General features: G+C 38.5%; 1 protein-coding gene across 1 annotated transcript in view; it reads right to left on the minus strand.

Moving 5' to 3' along the window:
* Nucleotides 1–19951, minus strand: part of nrbp2b (nuclear receptor binding protein 2b) — a 44514-nt gene extending 24563 nt beyond the window's left edge. The window contains exon 1 of the mRNA XM_042510775.1: nt 19264–19951. Coding sequence (XP_042366709.1) covers nt 19264–19383 — 120 coding nt within the window. The 5' untranslated portion in view covers nt 19384–19951. The remainder of the gene's footprint in view (nt 1–19263) is intronic.
* Between the last annotated feature and the right edge of the window lie 3352 nt (nt 19952–23303).

Raw genomic sequence — 23303 nt, forward strand, 5'->3', positions numbered from 1 at the left:
TTAAGCTGAAAAGCGAGAGTCAACCTGAGCTGGCTCTTCGGCACGTGTTCAAACAAAAAGCCTGCTGGCAGACGTGCACGGAGACAGCTTTTTTTGTTCCCGCCGCTGTTATGTAACCTCACAGACAAAGCTCAATAGGGGTGTCTGTAAAAAAGCACTTCGTGGGGGGGTCAGTGTGTGTACATCTAACCCACAGCTACCTGTCCACAGCTTCTGCACAGGACGTAAGGAGCTACAATGTGTTTTGTCATCACCAGGGAGGAGGCAGACGATAAAACACGACCCAGGGAGTTTAATTTGAGTCAAAGATCCATGACTTTAACCCTTTGAAACCTGAAGAAATTAGTACAGAAATTACCTGAAAATCTGTGGAAAAAAAGACAAAAATGATTCTTTAAAAAGTTATAATAATTTTGTAACAGATAAGTAATAATAATTATAAATTGATCTCTTTCCAAAACATGGATTACAAGTTACAAGTTAAAGAGTTACAAAAACATTAACTGAAACTGAGCAAAAAAAAAAGAAAAATGTAAAGAAAAAGGGTAAAAAAAAAAAAAAAAATAATAATAATACTAATAATACTAACAATAATAATTTATTAAAAAAACAAATAATTACTTTATAATGTTTTTCCCCCTCTCTCTGACCTCTCTCTTTTTTAAAACTATTTTTAGTTTGTTTTTTTCTTATTTTCTTGCAATTTGCAGGACATCTCTCGCCAAGTTGATTTGCCGTTTTCATTTTCCAAAGAAATCAAACCTATTTGCTGAGGTTTTAAAGGGTTTTTAGGATCTTTTAGAATACTGTAATTGTCTTTCGCCTTGATGATCATGAGGAAAACAAACAGAGGACATGACCTCTGCTTCCTCAGTGGCAGCCCTGATCATCCCTGTGCAGCGCAGAGAGCGAGGGGGCTTTTATTCATCCCCCTCCATATTTAATTCATCAGCCATCTTCCTGATTGATGGCTGCTGGGATGCTCCTCTAATTCAACTCCTGCATGAGAGTAACCTGCTTTACTTCCAGCCGCCCGCGCCGCGCAAACAACACAGACGACATTCAAATTCTGAATGCAAATTAGGTCGAGTCTGACACACGGGAACAACAGCGGATTTATGAGAGCGAGTGTTGGTGTGATTTCAGCCTGCGAAGCACAAGATGTGATTTCAGTTCTGGAGGAGGCGAGCTGAAGGTAAAACATCGAGGCCTCGAGCAACAACGTTGGAATAAACATCCATACAGCTCGGCAGCTGATGGTTTTGTTCATATTTGATTTGTATATTTTATGCATGACTGTGTGTTTGTGCTGCATCTCAATTTCCATCACATCAAAGAAAGATGGTTTGCATTAACTGACAGATTTTTCACCCGAGTTTTAATTGTAGAATTTTGTTTTTAAGTGTTAACAAGTGTAGAAGTTACTGCAATTTCCCTACAGTTATCCTCTTGTTGCATTAGGGATTGTATAAGATTATTACAGAGTGAAGTTGTGTATTCTTCTTTTTGCACTACCATCATTTTGGCAACTGCTAATTCTCCTTTTGTTGTGTAATTTGTGGGATGTGTGAAAATTAAGTATACCATCTAAAGGATGACCTGTCGTCAATCCCTTCAGGTTTTCTTGGGCTGTTTTGGGGATTGTTGCAGCCTGAAATGCCTGATTTCACAGTAGCTTTTCTAAGAAGTTGTAATAGCTGTATTTTTTTTACAATTCAATAGCAGTTGTGAGTAAAAATTGCAAAACACAGTTACAGATTCAGAGCTTGTGACTGTAAGTATTCGATGGTGGAAACTACTGTTAAAAGTTGCTAATGAAAACAATTACTCTTTTTTATCCAATTTTGGATCATATTCCTGTAGGAACATGTCCCAATGTGTTTAGAAGCCATTATTGGTCATTTTTAATGAGAGAAAGTGCCACGATGTCATTCCCTGGCTTCCGCTTTAGTGCTTAGCTAGTTTGACCAGCTGTTAAAAATATTTAATCTTGCAGCACTTTTAGACTTTCCAAATGAATGGATTAAATATTGATTGTGATATGAGTCATTTTGCGGGGCTTTTGACGCTTTTTCCTGATGTAAGTCAGCAGGAAAAAAGTTTTTTGGGCCCATGGGCATCACACCAGCGACCTGAGCGGTGTAATTCCACTTTTGACCACTATGTAAAATTTGCATCAGAGCCTGGTTCACTTCCTGGGGGCTTCGCAGAGACACCAAGATGCAGAAAACCCAGAAATACAGACCAATCAGAGACAGGCGCTAAAACAGCATGTTTCAGACAGAGGGTGAACACAGGTGCTCCAGCGAAGACAGGACGAGGAAAACAAGGTGTTTTTGATCATTAAGGCACGAGTAGAAACCTTAAATACAAGTATGAACCTTCAAATCTTTAAATTCTGTGTGCACTTTTTATTATTACCAAGAAAATTGTACCAATTGAAAAGCATTCAGCTGCGATATTGTGGGGATGGTGCTAAAATTACAATTGAGGGCTTAATTCCTCCTTGAAACCCCCATCATTTGTGTACAGTCCCTGACTGCAGGAAAGTTAGACCTATGTGATGAGAAAACAACAGAAACAGAAATCACGCAATGAATGAATCCAGATCAAAATAATTTAAAAGTGCAGCTCGAAAAACTTGCGTAACAGCACAGAAAACAAATTAACTCGACTTTATAGCAAATAAATAAATAAATGCCAGACACTTAAGTGTCCTTCACATTTAAACCTTTCGATGAATATGTGCAATATTCCTCTACAAGGTCGAACTGCTGCTACGTCCCCTTTCATATGCATATTTCACAAACACACACACACACACACACACACACACACACACACACACACACACAAAGATATCTATAGTTGGCTTCAAAGGTCAAGATAGGAGCCGTCTCCGTTAGAGTGCAGAGGAATGAATCAACACTTTGAAACGTGCACACACAGTTTTCATATCAGCTGGTCAACAAAGTGAAGAGAGCTCCCTTTGAAGCTGTAAAAATGTGTGTGTGGGTTTGTGTGTGTGTGTGTGTGTGTGTGTGTGTGTGTGAAACATTCATGTGGTATCCCTCCTTTATTGATAGTTAAAACACACAAGTCCTTACAGAGATAATTATGTTTATAGAAGCCTTACACAACCTGTTTTCACCTGCCTTCAGCAGTTGCAGCAGTCTGAAGGATTGGTGTAACATTTTGTTTTATCGTTTGATGTTCACACACATTTTCTTGGATCAAAGTCGCATATATAACAGCGGGGCAGATGGGAGGAGGTGGAGGACCTTGGCCTTTGCCTTAAAGCAGGGCAAGGTTGAAGCAGCTCAACTATAACTGCAGCTTTACAGTCTCTTTTAAACCTTTGAAACCTAAGCAAATGGATTTCTTTCAAAAACACGAGGAGAAGTTACAACAAACTGTGCAAAAATAAGAAGAGAAAAATGTAAAGAAAAAAAGAAACAAAATTTTAAAAAGGAAAACAAAATGAAAAAATACATTAATAGATAAAATAGTTGTTAATAATAATAATAATTTTCTGGACATTTTCCCTTAATTTTTTAACATCTTCTAATCATTTTAATCTTTTTTATTTTCCTAATATCTCACAATTTGTGGACATCTCTTGTCAAGTTGCTCATTCCCTTTTTAGCCATGTTTCTAAAAGAAATCAAACCAATTTGCTCAGTTTTCAAAGATTTAAATGCATGTGAAAGGTGTCTGAACGCAGCACAAGAAAACTGATGTTGTCCCAGGTTTGAAAGGGTTAAATCAGCAGGCCTCAGACGTTATGAGAACTGGTCTGAACTTAACGGAGACAGGAGAAGCAGTTTATTAAAGGCTTTACATTATAATACAGGAACTAGACTGAGCCTAAAACTATTATTATACCATACCGTGTGTGTGCATCAGAATCACAAGACAAAGCGCTGCATGTGTTCAGGGAAACTCCCGGCGACGTTTCCTTATTATACGTCAGAGGTTTGTGTATGTTTTCACGTACGTTATTTAAGGGCAAATATGGCAGAACAGACTGCTGTCTCACTTCCCTCTAAGATTTCCTGCCTTTATCAGTTTCTCTCAAAAATATTTATGGTGTAAATATAAATTTAGCTCCTGGGCTGAAAGCATAATCTGTGCATGACGATATAAATCATCATATACTGTTTCTGGTTGAAACTTTTATCGGTTTGGCAGGTTAATTGGTGCAGATTGGATGTTTAACAAACACTGTTATCGGCAGAACTTGGCTCTCACAGTGGCCGATTTTTTAGGGTTAGATTGATGTTCAGTTCCAGATATTTATATATTTATTATATTATAGTACATAAAGAGAGAAAAAAGACTTTTTAGAGGGATAATTTCCTCTAACTGCAAATAGAGCCTCTAACAGTCGACACTGATGAACGAAGAGAGATGAAAAATTGTAAATTATGCAAATCTAAATGGTTTCCTCTGTTTCTGTGTGATAAATGCCAGAATCCTAATACACTCGGGGATGCATGAAATATGAAAAATTAAGTTTGTTCAACAAATATGCTGATTTCCACACAGCCGTGCAAAAAAAAAAAAAAAAAAACAAATAAAAAGAAAAACACTAGGAAACTGCAGTCTTTAAAATATCTCGCAGACTGTGTGCAGAGCATGCTCAAGTAAGTGCGAGGCATTCCTCGGAGGCGCAGACGTCATGTGACGTGAACTCCTCTGACAGCTCCATGAGGGCGTGCAGACATGTCGGCCGCTCCTGGAGGATTTCTTTTCATGCCAGCTTTCCTGACCGGCTGGCAGAAAATAAGGGTAGCTCCATTTCACACAGCTGGAGTGGAAAATGCTGACAGATACCTCTCTGTATGTATATCCCATCTGATCTGATGACCACGGCAGAGGCCTCGCTGGCCCGACCTGCTCACATTTCACTACAGGTGACGGGATCCCTCCAGATCACATGATCCAAAAACTTCTGCAGCTCCGGATCATAACACGAAGGAGCACCGAGGCCAATAAGTTCAGGTATAAATGTGAGATTTCCTGATGGGAGGCCCGTTCGTGGTGGAGCCTCATAGGTTCAGCACCATCTGTTCTGTTGTTTACTGTAACGCAGCTCAAAGCTCGCAGAGCGCTGCAGTCAACCTGACATTGCGGACCAAATCTCTGAAGGAAGTCTATGCACGAAAACACTATCTTAACATAGAAATGACTGACTTTGTATTTCAGAACATCACCAGTTCTTTGGTGCATTTGTCAATCTTAACTGTCCAAACGTGACATTTTCAGGGCAGCTTCAGTATAGCAGAAAAAACAGATCAGATAATGTTCATGGCTAAATGTCAGTCAGAGAAGCTAAAAGCAACAGCTTCCTTCACATTTCAGCACAAATCATAAACATTAGTCAAAGAAATAAATCCATCGCAGAAAAGGGAAACAGAGCAATTCCTCCACTGACAACAGCTGCAATTAATCATCATGTCAAATAAGTGTAATATTTCTGATTAGACATGGGACCAGGCTTGGCCGGTATCTATTTTTTCATACATTCCTGAAAGTATATGATGGTATCAGTGTGCGGCGCTGCTAAGCCGAGCCTACATTAGGCGATGAGAACATTTCATGTCATGGACAAAACAAATGCGATTCAAGATATTATCTTGATCACTACGGGCCCTTTCACAATGGCCTCGTTTGGTCCACATTTCAGACTTTACAGTTTGATCCAAACCAAAATTACAGATGTGAAATCTCCCTCGGAGCAAACATCACAACCTTGGTCCAACGGAAAAAGGTGCTCCTTATCTTTTCTGGTGTGAAAACATGATTTTTGAATCCATTACAGGAAATTATGGCAGGATATCATCAAGTAGTAAGAGCAGTGTAGCATCCAAGGCCCCCAGGAGAGCTGCTCAGCCTTTTCACAGTGGCCACTCATGGTATCGCAGTGAGAAAAATCCACTGCGGCCCAAAAAGTGTTTTCCCTATAGGCTGCCATTATAAAAGACATGTCTGTAAAACTGTTGACAGGACACCTTGAACTGCAAACAAATTCAATTTACGCTATTTTCGCAAGTGAAAGTAAAAGTCAACTCCAGAATCACTCTCATTTGCCGTTTTTCCTCGCTATATTTGCATTTTTTCGGCACTGTGTTTCTTGGATGCCTGCTGATTACAGTCTGGCACCTGGTCGCTTACTTTTTGTGAAGCCCTGACCTAACCGGAGCACTGTGGGGGGGTACGCGCTCAGAAACATCCTGAACACCAAACATAAGAACATACACACAGAGGGCAACGTCTCTGCAGAAAAACACACCATCTCACTTTTTAGTGGGCCGTAAGTGATAATTAAGAGGAATCCTTCTATACAAGCCATCATCCCGCTCTAAATTTGTATTTATTGTTTTTTTCCTCAATCAAATTGAATAAAAAAAAATTAAAAAACAACTCCTGGATGAGTCTATACTTTTTTTTTTTTTTTTTTTACAAAAAATCCTGCATTGTTTATCTTTAAAAGTCTTAAAATGACACCAAAACATACTGTTGTCAATTTACCTTACATATTTCTCTTATATCACAGATAGGACACAAACTTTTTGTTAGGTTAAAAACAACCAATCAAATAATCTTAAAGAGCCAGGCTTTTCAATTATTGAAAATAACATAATATCTTTCAAATATGCCAGTTTGTAAACGTATAAATCGAGCTTGGCCACTCCTCTTCAGCTCAACGAGACAGAGAGTAGCGGTGGCCAAGTGAGCTAGAGAGTGAACGAAGAGAGCAAGCGGCGTTAACAAGACGAAAGCAGTGAATCAGAACGGCCGTTACGTTCTACAGAGCAAATAAACACACCCACATCTCTGTACAACCCTGCAGAAAGGTGCTGCATTGCTGGGTTTCTGGTGAATTTCGCTGACGTGCATGCTTCATCCTCTCTGCTCAGTGTGATGCTCAACGTCGCCCTCCATCAAACAGACACACAGACCTGCAGCTCACATCCACAGAGCAGAGGAGAAAGACGGCTGGTTGCCATGTTTTTATAGAGTCCTGATCTTACTTTGCCATTGGCTGGAAGCTACAGAGTCTCTGCAGATACAGACAAAGCTCTGAGAGCGAGTCATAAATGATGATTATCCCTTTTAAACCTGGAGCGATATCATTTTACTTGTGCTGCTTTCAGACACCTTTCACAAGTATTTAAACCTTTGAATCCTGAGCAACTTGGCAGGAAATGTCCTACAAACTACAAAAAAGTAATAGATTTAGAAAAATTTTGTTAAAAAAATAAAGCTATAGAAAACTGTGTAAGGAAAAAAACAAAAAAGTTTTTGGTTTTTTAAAATTGTACTTTTAATATATTGTTGTTTTTAGTTTGTTTGTATTTTTTAAATAATTTTAAGGTAATTTTCTTATTTTTTTTTTGCTAATTTCTTTTTTTTTCCCCCATATCCACCACTATCAACTAATTAAAAACACTTAAAAAAAAAAAAAAAAATCATGATCCATGATAAAATTGAATATTGTGCCATCTCTATTCTTTATAATTAATTCCCTAAATTTCCTTCAAAGTGCATGGATGAATCTTCACATAAACACACAAAAGTCTAGTTTTTATTCAGTTTCTCACCAAAAAGCATTGCGTGAGTCCTTGAGCTCCAGCAAACGCTTTGAGTGCATTTTCTTCTCTTGCAAAACATTTGCGAAAGCCCAACTGAGAGAGAAATTCCTCATCTTTCCTACTTGTAACCACAGCTAAGAGGTTGATCTAAATGTTCTGTCTTACTTGGCTGTTTGTTTTTATGGTCTGTACACTATGTCTTATTACAAGGATGCGCATGACTAAATTGAGGGAATGCAATACGTGAGTGAAGCACGAGTTAGTAATTTGAGGCCTTGAACTAATAATCTGCAGGAACTGATTTCCGTGGCTCCATGCAGAGCAGACGGACGGCTCTTCAAAAACTTACATATTGTTAACAAGATTGTCTGGATTTCTTTTTCTAGTGCAAAAACTACATTTATTCTAGTGCAATGATTACACTTATTCTAGTACAATAATGACATTTATTCTACTGCAACAATGACATTTATTCTAGAGCAATAATGACATTTATTCTAGAGCAATAATTACATTTATTCTAGTGCATTGATTACATTTATTCTAGTGCAATGATTTTATTTATTCTAGTGTAATAATTCATTTTTTCTAGTGCAAAAATTACATTTATTCTAGTGCAATAATGGCATTTATTCTACTGTAACAGTTAGATCACTTCTAGTGCATAATTACATTTATTCTAACATAATTGTACAATTATTTTATTGCAATATTTAAATGTGTACTAGTACAATAAACACTGCTATTCTAGTGCAAAATAACAGTGTATTATTTCTTTTACTTATTGTTGTAGAACCCTTTGTTGTCGGCTGTGGGTGTGTTTTTCTGTCAACACTTTTTTTACAAAAGAGAAACAACCAGATATATCATATTAGATAAATCAAGAAGATACGATAGCATCCACACAGGAAAAAATACAAATAAAATAAGCTAATAAATAACAGCTATTGGTATAATACTAAAATAAACCCACCCCAGCGCTCAGCTGCATGAAGCCCACTCCTTCCCTCCTCTCCTCTGTTCACCTGCACAAAAGTTGCCAGCTGCAGCAACCACACTCTAACATGAACTCCTGGTATGCACTCGATATTGCGAGCTGATGATAACAGTGTATCTGAGGGACCTTCAAGCTGGAGCCCAGTAATAGCTGCCTTGTCTAGACGCTGACCAGTGAGCACAGAGCACCTTAAATCCTCACGCAGGTGCTGTTTTGTATAAACAGACCTCCTCCATGCATGGGTGCTAACATGTAAACATCAGAAAGTGTTCAGCTTTCACTTTGACTGCAAGAGCAGTATTAAAAGCACACGAGACAATTAGCTCATGTGAACAACAGCGTGACACCATTCATTTGCAATTTCATTTTAAACACCCCCGCTGATTGAGAGCTAAGCGTAATAAAATTTAACACTGACAGCTGTAACATTAAAAAAGAAGCATGCTATCTCGCCTGTAATCTGGCAGGCTGGGTCAGAGACGCCCAGGCTGTAGAGGACAGTCTGTCATCACACAAGAAGGTAAACAACGCAGCGTCATTAAATCATTCATGCAGGAAGAGGAGGCGGAGCTGCAGATCTCTATTATTCTCACAGCAGAGAGGGAAGTTCAGCTGGAACAGCCACACATGTGAAGTTTTACTTCCCTCCCAGAAACACACCTGAACTGCTACAAACATGAATCCACTCCTGAGGCTGCTGGGACAACAATAGTTCTGCAGGTTTTTGGCCAAGTTGTTTGTCTGGCACCGTGAATATCTTTTCCAAAGGTAATGGCACATAATTTAACACTTGCATCATCCACCAGGGCTGTGTGATATGAAATAACATATTGTCTGACAATAAAAAATCGTCTGTCGTTTCATGTTAGCGCTATTTTGTTTTCATCATCTGATAACGCTTTGCGTCCATCTGTGTGATCAAGAGGGCGTCTAAACAATGCACAGCACCAAAACAATCAAACATGGAGGAGCCGGAAAGCCATACTGAACGTGGGGAAAATATCAACACTTCCAGCCTGAGACGGGTCCTTCAAAATAAAAGCACCGTGGGTTCTGCTCTGAATTATTTCATTAAAACAATGCTTTATTTAACTTTATACATAACTTTATTAAACATTATAACAGTTTTTATTAAATTTCATTATAGCAGCAGTTTATGTAGCTTCATTTTATTGCATTAGCTACTTTATGTTGCTCAAGACTGTTATTGTTTCCCTACAATAAAATGCATTCAAAACTACTTTTTGCACATTTCTTTCACTTTCTTTCTTAGGCTACACAAGTGGTATATCTCGTAAAAAAAAAATGTTTACACCTATGCAGTACCTTTGGCAGTGATATTAATAATAATAATAAATCTCTACTTTAGTGAAGAAGATAATTATGGCAGGTGTGTTGTAAAAAAACAAGCAGACTTCACAGATTAAATGCAGTCTTTCTGCACTGTCAAGAGGGAAAGCCTAGATATATTTACAGATTTTATGATGAATGAAAGGTTGTTTCTTAATGCAAAAGTGAAGGCAGGTCATTTTTTAACCCTTAGGACAAGTGGTGGTGTATACAGAAAGTTAAGATAACGCAAGGGATAGTTGTTGTAGAGATATTTTACAAAAAAAAAAAAAAAAATCTCAGCCTCATGGTGGCACAAGGTAAAAATCAAGGGATCACCAACATCCACAGGATACACCCTCTAGTGAACACAAATGTATGCACAAAGCTTTATTTTAGTCCATCTAGTAGTTGCTGAGTTATTCCGTCTTGACCAATCAACAGACAGAGTGACATAACTATCCCTAGAGCCATGCCGCTAACGTGGTTAAAGGAGGCCAGAAGTCAATGTGCATCTGCTCAAATCATTATTTGTATTCTAGGAATGAATGGGTGTCAATGTGTTTCCTAGTAAAGCCTTGAGCCCTGAGCAACAGGCGTGGAGGGCCGCGGTTGGCAAAGCGATTTTGTTAACAGGTGAATGAAAGCTGACTGTCCCTGCTCTGTCTCCCCTCCAGGGAAATCTGAGAGGATGTCATTCCTCATAGGGCAGCTGTCAAAGCAGCAAACATGCCTGCACTGCTGGATTATTATGGAGTGCAAGTCATTAGGAGGATCCCCCGGGAGAAGGCCGCGCTCACTGCAAGCCACAACTTGACACGAGTTTATGAAGAGCAAAGCTCTGAGCGGAGGGTTCGTTTGTTCAGTTTAATGGGTCGTTGGTTTGACCTCAGACATGGAAAAACATCCAAAAACTATGAGTTTTACTGCGCGACATACATCATAGTTACTGTGAGGTGATAGTTTTTGGTTGTCTTTCATTTGTCTGTAATGAAAGCCAGCCTGTGATTTTCACAGCATTACCTGACAAAATTAAACTACACACGAAAAAATTTCTATATTTTTTTGTAGGAATGAGAATTGATTAGAGATGCACAATAATATTGGCATATCATCGGTATTGGCCAATATTGGCCAGTGAATACGTACAAAACATCAAGTAAATGATACAGAACAGGTATCAAAACAACATATCTGAAAGACATACAAGTATGATTTAAGCATGTATGAATGATTAAAATATTAAAAAATGTGGCCGACAGATCAACAGATGATAAAAAAATTAGTAAATAATTGAAAAGACCTATAAAAATGAAGGTAAACCTGATACAGGCATACAGATAAAGAGGTATGTTCCATCAAAGGATTCACGAAATAAAGATTTTTTTTTCCCCCCAAAAAAAGCAGATATATCGATGTTGGTATTGGTTATCAGCCAAATGATTTTGGTCTGCAGTTGGAAGAGTCGCCGAGTCTGAATCTTGAAATGGATGAAACAAGAGAATATTTGTACAGCATTCGTTTTCTTTCAAATTTACTCAGTCAAAGAAGATATTTGCTAAGCCTGCCCGTGTGACATTAATGTTTTTATAACATTATTTATTTCATGTTCGCCCTCAGTAGTCAGCAGGAGAGGCACTCGTGCATAGTGTTAAACACAAGGCATTCCTGGAATTTAAGTCATACAAAATGCAGAAAGATGTTTCAGCAGACATTTAAATATTAATTTTACACATAAACAAGCTGCACTGATGTCATCTTTCTACATGAAAAGAAGCTATGCTTTAGACCGTTTCTTTCTGTACGCCATGACCCCTTTTTGTTGTTTCCAGCAGGATACACGCAATAGCTTGACATCATCGTTTTGCAATGCGGGACTGCCAGAAAAAGATGCCAGCACTGATTAAAGAAGCTGATAAGCTCAGAGGCAGTATGATGGATCACACAATTTGGAACTGGTCCTGAATTCCCATCTCTAGTTTTATGTAAGCGTAAATTGACTATAATTATGTGTTGGTCTAACAAAACTTCGATGTGAAGACATCATTTAGGGCTTGGCAACAGTTCTATTCCTACTTTTAAAATATTTTATAGCCTAAAAGATTATCAAACTGAAATTATCACCTCACAGCTGTATGCCTCCGTGAACCAGTCGAGTTGTAGATTACATCCATGTTTGTCCATATTTGTATGTCGCAATGACATAAGACAACACTTTAAATATGAATGTTGCTGCAAAGATGTTAAAAATTGTAAAATGTGGACACTTTACACACATCTTCAACCTGGCAGCACAGTTTCAACATTAGTGTCACCAGTTCAGTATCTGACCTAATGCCTCCCTTTCTGAGTGTGACTTTGAGTAATGGCTGGAAAAGTGTTTCTGCAGAACATTATAATGTCACAGTGAAGATAACCTCTGTTATTTTGGATATCATTATATCCTATTAGATATTTGTGTGAAATTCCATCATAATATGTGTATAAATTCTTAAATTATGACCAAAAACATGTTGTTTTTTTTATTCACAGTGACCATTGACCACTAAAATCTAATCAATGCATTCTTGAGTCCAAGTGGACATTTGTGCCAAATTTAATGAAATTCCCTCAAGGCGCTCTTGAGATATCCCGTTCAGGAGAAAGGGACGTACATACGAATGGATGGACAATCTGAAAACATAATGCCTCCATCCAGAGGCACCAAAATAATCTATAGATTTTTGTTAATGTAAATTATCATTGGTTGCGGCATTACAGCTCACTTAACACACTGACAACATGACATATCTGACTTTATGGGAATTTAATGATGTTACACTGCTGTGGTTGGTTTTAATCGAATTTCTTACATCACCCAGTAGGTCCAATCTCATTATATAGATGAGGCACAGCACTTCAAAGAGAACAAGCCGGCCTACATGTATGTTTATCTGCTTGTCAGAGCAACAAATGAGCACTGCAGTGCTAAAAAAAATCAATATAACCACACAGCTGGTGAAAGCTGCATACTGTGAACTTATTTTCATATATTATTTTATAATCATAGGATTTTATTCTGTGAAAAAGACCTCACACCTGGCTGTGTCAAACTGTGTGCCATTGCCTCCAGTCTCTCCTGACACTTGCATGTGAGCACTGACACATGCATGGGATTTTGGTTAACACGCAAGTGCAGAAAACATCATCTGCCCATGACTTTCAGCCTCACACATTCATCTGCACTTGTAAATTAACGCTGTGACAAATGAATGCAGTCTTGCCCAACCCAGGCCGCCTCGTTTCCATCACTCTGTGAAGCAGATGGAGGCAGGTCCTGGAAATAGACGATGGAGCAATTACTGGAATGAGTGCTGTGCGCGCTGCTGATGCACCATAGTGCGGGCACGGGTGCGGATTCACGTCAGGGGGTCGACGATGCTGCCACATCGAGCCGAGATCACAGGGGGTCAGCAATAATCTTCTGTCAAGGCTTGGCTATAATAAAAAGAGCCCAGTGTGACAGGTCAGAGCTGTGTCTCCGGTGGATGAAACTCCCTCTGAGCTGTTATGATAGATAATCACTCCTTAGAGCAGAAGACAGGGACTATAATGTCGCCATGGAGTCCGTTAATTATCTGCACGATACAACTTAAGCCTTGTTTTCTTTTGGCTTATATTTGTTGACATTTTGATAATGAAACCATTAAAAGCATGCAGATTCAACTATTAACGGTTCCTGTTTGCAGTGCATCCGTGGATGGAGCTTCCTCTTTTTCAATGATTTCTAGGCAGATTTATGGACATTTTGCACAAGGAAAAGACTCAATCGTGAGTAAAGCAAACAAACGTCAAACCGCAGTTAGCGATTGTTACTGTTCACTAGCGATTTGTTCTTTCAACATAGGGGTGAAACATTGGCCGTCATCTGGTTTCCTTTTTTGAATGGTGTTCACAGACTACCGCCATGTGCTGGTATGTAGTTATTTCTTCTCACTAAAGCGCAGAACGTATATGATATCTGACTAATAGACTGTAGTCTTTGCGAGGGTTCAAGTGCAACCTTTTGGCCTGGATACAGGCAACATGAGGCGGTGCAACAGTTAGCCTTTGACTCCACTAGTTCTTTGATGTCAGTTTGGTGTGTCTGGGCCTAAATACGTATTGTGTATAAAGAAAAATAAACTGAAAAAAGAGACAGTTTTGGTGGATTGTGCAAATGGTGATCATGGCGCTTCTGCAAAAAAGAAACTTCCTTTAGGTGAAATGTGCCTGAATAAAAAAGACTCCAGTCTCAACAGCAATATTGCGTGAGTCACTGCGTCGCCTTTGTAAAAATGTGTTGCGTTAGCCTGAATGTCCACATTCTGGGAAGGTACAGATGACTCAGTGAGAGGATACGTGCCACCAGTCAGTCAAAGAGAGCAGCAGGGCTGTATGTCAGCACCATGTGCAGCAGTCATCCACACATTTTAATTTATTTGCTCCTGGAAGAGAAAACAACATGTCAAAACTACCAACTTCAGTTTGATTAACTTCTTCAACTTCAGGGAAATATTTCTTTTCATACACACATTTGAGCCAGGAAAGATTTGCAAAAACACTGCCCTTCAGGGTTCGCACACATTTTCATGAACAAAACTTTTCCATGACTTTTCAAAGTCCCATATTTTTTTCCTTGCCCCGCCTGTGCAGCATTTTTTTAAACATATCAAATTAAAAACAATTTCAGCTGGCTGGCGTATGTGAAAAGAGACAAGAGATGGGGAGAAAATGAAAAAACGAACATGACGGTTAACAAAACGTTGTCATGCATCTACTCATATTAGAGCTACAGTACCTTGACAGCTTGAGAAAATAAATTTTCCATTATGTTACACTACGTGGAGGGTTACACGACGAGCAACTTGGCAAGAAATGTCCTGCCAATTGCAAGAAATAAATTGATTTAATCTTTTTTTTTTAAATCTAGGGAAAAATGCTGAGAAAATTAAGTTTATTTTTATCAGAATCATACACACATATATGTGTATTTAAGATTATGTTACAGAATTACTATTTTTAAACGCTTTTTTCAGGTTCCTTGTTTGTTATTGTTGTTTGTTTTTTTTACTTTCCATTTTTGGTGCTAATTTCCAGATTATATGCTTGTACTTTTTAATAATTTGTTGCAATTTGGGGCTAAATATTTCTCAGAAGTTGCCTTCTTCCCACTTTTGAAATAAATCACACCAATTTGCTCAGGTTTCAAAGGGTAAAAAAATCAATGACTTCCAATTATTTTGACTTATTCCCTGACTTTTACAGGACTGGAAAATGTGATTGTGAAATTCCATGATTTTTCAAGGTTTTTCATGACCCTGGGAACCCTGGCTTTTATGCTTCAGCTCACTCGGCTTTGCTTTCCAATCACACCGGCACCGCTCAGTCCCTCCGAAAAATCAATACTCTGTGTGTTGAGTCGAGAGGGATAAACTGACTTTGAAGGCAACACATTCATCCACTTGAAAAACGTTCAACCATTCCCGCCTGAGAAAACAGTAACGGCATGTGCTGACCATGTGACTGCGGCCTGTGTGTATCGTAACGCCTGAGCTGAAAAACAGATATGGCAGCGTTTCTTCTGAACTTTCACCCACTGACTTATTTACTGAGCATTCATGCGCATTTGCCGTGCAGACACACCCAGGCCTCCTGGACGGACAGAGGAGAAAGCAGCCGTCCAACACAAATGCATCAGGTTTTTCGGCTGGTGGTTTCATGTAACCGTACACATCAATCAACAAGAGGGCAACTTCACAGGAAAAGGTGGTTATGGTTTTAACCTGTCGGAGCTGCTTTATGGAAGAGTTGGCAACAGTAATTGGCTCGTCTCTGCAGATAATGTCACTGCCTGACGACTGACGCACATGTTTTTCTTCTGTTGCATCATTAAAAACGATGGCGATTCAAGGCTGAATCTGCAAAATCACTCTGTGAGCTACAACAAGAGACTGAGGCGGAGTGATGGAGAATTGTGGGTTGTAACTGGTGAGAATAAGTGCAGTTATAATCACATCAACACTGACAGAAATTTCGACAGTTATCATACTGCTGCAATTAATCAGTTTGTCAATCAATGGACGATTAATCATAAATGCCATTATCAAGCGAAATTGCTACAAACTCTGAAATATGAGGAGTTGCTGCTTTGCAGCTGAAACTATTAATCCATAAATTGATCAGTCAATGAAACAATAATAAACAATTATTTTGATAATAGGTTTATTGTTTAAAGTTTGGCTAGGCTGCTCAATTTTGGCATCACTTGGCAATATCCCATTATAAACTTTGAACATTTTAAGTGCGAGTGGACTGACCTGTTTTTAGGCTTCAGAAAATGAAGCAGAAAATGTTAAGCGCCTCTTGTTTTGTTTGTATGTTTTTTTTTTGCATTTTTCAGATTTGTGCCTATCCCAGCTTTCAGACATTTTTTAAACAAAAAGCCTCAAGTTCCCTTTCTCCAGTTTCTTTATTGTGTGGCTTCTCTGCTTTTCTGTATTTCATATGATATCTGACTTAACATTTATTATTCTTCAGGGGAAGGAAACCACTTCACACTGGGTTTTAAGAAATCGTGACAGACATTTTTCACAGCTTTCTAAAAATATTTTCTGTCCTTTTTTTCTCTTAATTGAGAAAATAATCAACAAATCATTCAAAAATTAAAATATAATTATCCCCATCCATCCCTTTTCCTCATCCAATTGTACCTGTTTTTTTTTAACTATTATTATTTAATTTCTTATTTATCCTATTTTTGTTCAATTATCTGTAAACCTTAATAAATCTGGCTGAGAAAATATTAAAAATTAAGGCAAAATTGTGAATGTCATTGTTTAAGTTGCTTTGACAGAAATAAAAAACTAAATTTCAAAAAGTGAAAAACAAAAATTGTTAGTTGCAGCCTTAGTGGCTTAAGATAGAAGTGTATCATCATGATCATATATCAGTAGTGCTGATATGATTACTCAGTTAAACCATGAGCCAATCAACAGAAAACAGTCATTGATACGGCCAAAAATGTTAAACATTTGTTGGATATTAGTACTTAAATGTGAAGATCTGCTGCTTTTGTCTGCTTTATGGTTTTTAAAATGATATGTTGAGGAAAATGAACAATTTGAAGACACCACCTCTGTGTTTAGGGTCTTGTTATGGCTATTTTTGACTATTTTCTGGCATTTTATATGCCAACAACTATCCAAACTGACTGATTAATTGATCTATAGTGTATTTTTTTTTCGATTAGTTTCCTACATTAAGTTCTCCTGCAAATTGTGACAAAATGAACAAAATTAGTTATTTAAGTTTATTTCTAATGACTTCTGTCCATAATGTAAACCAGTGAGAGAGAGGTCATCAAACTAAACATAAACTGATGCAGATATCAGAAAGTTATTGATATTCTAATATTGATTTTAGTACAGCAGCATGCGCCCTGACTGACTGATGCTCACAGTGGGGGGTAAATGGACATGTGACAAGCAGAGAAAGCCCACATGTGTGATCAATAAGTGGAAAAACAACAGGGTGGGGTAGGCTGCCTGCTCGATGGCGGAGAAAGAGCAGCGATGTCAGGTGGTCGCAGCGTTCAGAGGACGCCGTGTGTGTTCTAGAGATAACCTTCAACTTGAATACTCAGCCTTATCTGGAGCTGTTAGTTGAGCCGACGCCCGCCGCTTCACAAAAAGACATTTAGACGTCTGTTTCTCCTCTCTGATTATAACTGCGCTGCATTTCATGACTTTGATGTCAGCATTAAACATACATGGGATTATTTATGGGTGAGGAAGCTTCAAGTACGGCCACTGGGTTCTTTAATGCTGCTAATGTGTCGTCTGGACTGGTGCTGACCGCCACATGGGAACGTGGCAGACCCATTAATACGGCTGGAGATCTGAGACAGACAGGGACTTTTACCCCACAATAGTACTAAAAGCCAAATTAATTGTCCTGTTATTATTTCTGCCACAAGCAAACAGAAGCTTTTTAGCTGCTCATCCTGCAAATCAGTCACTCTGAAGCTGCTGTCAGTGCTCTTAGACACGAGCTGCAGCAAGAAATTTGATGATTTTTGTGGAATTTGTTCCTCAGAATTGAGCATTTAAGGATATATATATATGGTTTTGCACAGATTCTGTCTACCTGAGGCAAATAACCATTCAACTGTAATTATTTTGCCAGCCGTCCACTCTTGTTCGACACTTACAAGTTTGCATTACGTCACTAACCAGCAGAAGTTTTTATTGGTCAGGTGCTGCGCATGGCATTCTGGTAGTTGTAGGTTTTCTACCTCTTGAGAACAAGCGTCCTTTTCTCTGTTTTCTCTGGTCATGTAGCACCGCTTTCAAAAGTATTTGAGGTTTTCTACTGCATACACATCCTAGTTTTACTAAAAAGCCATTTTTAAAGCTGGAATACTTCTTTAAGTTTCACTTTTAATGCACCTGACGTGCTACTTCTCCACCTGTGCCCAGAGTACGTTCTGCACTATGAGAGTGTGATGCTATGAATAACTTGACAGTATATATATTAGCATAAAAGTGCTCCTAATGAAAATCTCTTTGTGGTGGCAAGTTAAGGACTTGGGACCTGTCAGTTTGCACTTAGGACTTGAAAGCCAAAACTTGAGACTTACTTGTGATATAAAAGCAAAGACTTTGACCCACACTGATCCCATATGGGAAAAGCTAAGTCTTGGCATGACACAAAAACAAAAAATACAAAAAATTAAATTAATATGCAAAAAAACATCTGTATTATGTCTCTTTGTAGTCATTTTGTGCCTCTTTAGTTTTTTCTTCTATCAGTTTGTAGTAATTTTATGTCTCTTTGTAGTCCTTCCTTTGTGTTTCTGCTCTCTCATACCTGCATGCTTTTACAATACAACATATAATCTAAGGTTACAAAAAAAAAGGCGTCAGACTTGTTTTACACGCCCTCAGTTCGTTAGTTTGTGTTGCAAACCTGAATTAAGAGTAAGGTCATACACTCCAGATCCTACAGGTTCAGCTAAATAACCAGGAAGAACCACAGCAGTGGTGGTGTGAAATAAGCAAACTATTCCTGTCACACTGAAATAGACTTCATGTGGGCTAAGCAGATCAGCGGATCTGTCACTGTGTTAGATTTATGGTGGTGCAAACACCACGGGGCAATAATACCTCAGCTTGGCTCAAAAATTGCATAACAGAGGATGTCCACCGTGATCAGAGAGGCCAACTTGATTCATATCCCGATCAAAGAGCAGATTAGGTGCATTTTAATGAAACGCGCTCACACACACGCACACATACACACAGAGATAAACCGGCTAACCTGCTCTTTCCGTTTCTGCCAGCGGCCGCACGGGCTCTCCTCCAAGATTTCACTCTCATCCTCGCTCTCCTCCTCCTTCCCCTCCGATCCTGATTTCCTCTCCGGGACGGACATCGTCATTTTAACGGCGTATATTTTCAGATTTCCAACCCAAAAGTCCGTCTCCTCCTTCCCTCCGTGAACTGTGTTTGTTGTGGATCAGACGAGACTAGCGGTAGCGCAGAGACGGTCCGCCGCTTGTCTGCGCAGTGAAGAAACACCCCCCCAGGCGACTCCTCTCAGCCCCCCTTGGCGCTCAAAACATCTTGCAGAGAAAAGCTGATATTGCTTAAAACATGCGCTTCTCGGTTTGCACGAACACTTCCTTCAGATAACAACTAGCGGCATGCACATTGCAAGGTCGCTGGGCTGAACTGAACACGGTGGAAAATATATCCAGACTTCATGCGCCCTGTAGACTGCATGCAAAATAGGTTGCGAAATGGTTTTTCAGTTTATCTGTCTGTGCACGCTGCGGGAGTGAGAGCTCGGTGGGTGAAGTGAACCGGTCCACGGTGAGTCCGCTGCGCTCATTGCTCGTCTCGGATATCGTCTGTTTTATGAGGCAGCGATAATTTTTCGACCATCTTCCACACGCCTCATTGTCGGTGTTGTTGGATCTGAAGCCGCGAGCTCCTGCCAAACACGGTGCGCAGCGATGGAGCGCATTACCGTAAAGACACCTGCACGTGCGCACAGTCTTTTTAGGTTAGAAACTGTCTGTCTGGAAGATAAAGCAAAAATATGAAAATATTGACCTCCACCTCAATTTGACAGATGTCAAACCTTTACATGAGGAGCCAGAGAGGGGCACAGGTCTTTGTTTTTCAATATAATAGTTTTATTAGTACGCTTTATTTACTTTAGAAATATACGCTTTTATTATTTTTTGTGGTTTTGTATGATTTTATTTATATTTTTACTGTTATTTGTTTGCTTGTTGATTGTTTCAAATGTCTTTGTTAATGCTCTGCATCTTTAAGAAAGAGGGTCTCCCTCAATTGATTTCCCGAGTCTTAAGTAAAGGTTTGAATGAAAACCCAGACCACTCCAACACACACACACACACACACACACAGAGAGAGAGAGAGAGAGTGAGTCATAAAGAAAGTTGCCTCATGGACACACAAGCAGGTACTCTGTTTATGATATAGGATACTCTATTTAAAGTTATGAGCTAAATTCTTATCTATATCAAAACTATCTAATTTTCTGAAAGACTAAATAGCTTTTGTTACTTACACCATGGTTAAACTCTCAGGCTGTTTCTGACAGACTAATGACCCTTAAACCTAGTAGGAGAAATCATAACTGACAATGCTGATCTGAGATGCAGCCCTCAAAGCTAAAACCTGCAAAAGCACCGGCTGTCTATGTATTCTTAATCCTCCTGAGCCCACTCCAGAAAGATTACGGTACTCAGTCTGTAATTCAGCAGTTTGGTGTTGGACGATGAGAGTATTTTTAGTGTAAGCTTTGTTTGCCATCTAGTGGTTCTGCTTTGAAAATACAAGTTATTATGTAGGAACATAATGTTGCAGAAATAAGTTTATTTATTTATGTTTACTTAATAACTTTTGATGGTTTGTTTGATAAGGGATAGGGGCATAAAAAACAGGCAAAACTTCAAAGAGACACAAAATTAACTCAGAGTTTCAATTGACTACAAAAAGACACAAAACAGCCACATCATGATAAAAAGACAAAACTGGCCCAAAAAAAACCCACAACACAACTAGTCATAAAATGACCTCAGACATAAAATAACTACAAATACAGGCAAAACTGAAATAAACAAACAAACATGAAATTACCCCTAAATGGACTGGGAGACAACAACCTCAGAGACAAAAAAATACTTCAGTAACATACAAAATTACCTCATAACACACCAAATTACCTCAAAGAGACACAAAATGACTTCAGTAAGACACCACATTACCTCAAAATACCCAAATGACTACAAAAAAACCCACTAATCAACCACTAAGAGATACAAAACGACAAAAAAGACACAAAATTACCCCGTGGTATATTATATTGCTTCTGTCCAACAACTGCTTTAGACATTTCAATTTCCTACTTCACATTTGTTTCCGAGAGGAGAATATCTAGGTTTTGTTTTTTTTTTAATTTTGGGGTGAACTGTCCCTTTAAGTAAGACAGTTTGAATACTCTTGAAATCAAAAGGTCACTTATGTAACATTGGGGTGAATAGTACACAGAGGAATATTGTTCTTAATGAAGACTGTGAATTTCTCGTGTTTATTTAACCTTAGCAATCACAAAAACAGAAATCATGGCTAATTCTGCGTGTAAAACAACACACACCCTCCCAGGTACATCCTGATGCTTCACCTACCTGTGTATGTGCCTGTACTGCTGCCCAGGCCTTTCAAAATAAACTTAAATCTACATAAAATATCTAGAAAAACTCAAACCACAAAAAGTTCCTACATGGTTCATGATTGTGTGAGGATGTTGGAGAAAAGCACACAGAAAAGCTAAAAAAATTAGCCAATGATATCAGTGCATTCATAAAGTAGGTACACTGCAGAGGCTCGTAAAATATCTTCACTGAAAATATTCAGTGTATAATATGCTCTTCCAGAGAAATGTAAATATGCTGCAGATACAGTAAATTATATAATTATAATTGCACATTTGATAAGCAAACAACTTCACCTTATTGTTCTTTACATGTTCATAACCCAGTAAGTACAAAGAGAAGATAAACACATTTTTACATTTTAAACAGTTCACTTAACTCCTCAGTAAGGGTGGGTATTGAGTATCTAATGGTACTGCTACTCTTACTGATACTGCTTATTGAGCAGGTACTTTAATGGTACTCTAATCGGTTCTTTTTCAGGGTGTTTAAGAGAAAAAAAGAAAAATGTTTTGAACTTGTTGTAAATTAGATACTGAGTTGTTAGCCAATAGCAGAAGTGCAAATGTCAGAGCTCATCGATACTCCTGTCTTTAATAATTCGGCACCGGGGCCTGTTTAATATCGGGTTTCAGTACCCATCCCTACTCCTCAGAGAGGGGTCAGCAACAACAAGGACTTCCTAAAAGACACATACAGAAACTTTAATAAATTAGATGTTTGTTTTGGTGATAACTCCCTCTGAGCTGTTTGTTAGTGGTACTGGCTCCTACTTTTGATATAAATATGTTATATATGGTGAAGGGAGGGTCATGTATTTCAGGGAGGCTCAAGAAAAAAAAGGTAGCTCTGGCGAGGGTCACGATAAAGAAAAAACAAAGTCACAGGCCGGACATGCCCCCGCCTCTGATAAATAAAGAAGAGTCACTAAGTACAAAGATCAAAAGATAAAATACATACATATTTAAACGTTGTGAAAAATAGTATTTGTTGATTCCAGGTTACATCGCAGACAAGTTTACGGTAATTAATCCTGACATCCAAAATGACTTTGACTCTTGTCATTTGCACATATAGCCAAAGCATATCTCAGTTTTGAGAAGTTCACATTATTGCATTGCATAAATAAAATAATTAAAAACTATAAATCAAAAACAAGAACAAGGTGCAGGGGAGAGTTTTGGTCTGTAACAAGTCCATTCCCAACGCATTTAATCACCATGAATTCCAGTTAAGCAATGAACTAAACATATTTTCATGGTTAGCTACACCCCTGATATTTAAAGGCAGAGGATAACAAGACATGACACGAGACAGTCTAATACACCAACTCTCTGCGCGGTTTTCATTCACGTTTGCTTGATTTTGCTTCAAACCTTTGTTTTTCTTTCTTTGATTTTAACACCCGGCCATTGTTGTGTTGGCTCTTTGGCTGTTTCACTGCGTCCTCCTGTCATGCAGAATGAGGCAGATTGTCAGAGAGTGACGGCTCTTGTGTTTAGCCGTCACTGTGCCCTTATCCTGTGGGATTTTTTTAAGGTCATATCTTAAATAATAAATTAAACTTTAAAAAAATATATAATATATAACCCCCCCTATATTTTTCTACTAT

Source organism: Plectropomus leopardus, chromosome 21, assembly GCF_008729295.1.
Source record: "Plectropomus leopardus isolate mb chromosome 21, YSFRI_Pleo_2.0, whole genome shotgun sequence".
In the NCBI taxonomy this organism is placed as follows: domain Eukaryota; kingdom Metazoa; phylum Chordata; class Actinopteri; order Perciformes; family Serranidae; genus Plectropomus; species Plectropomus leopardus.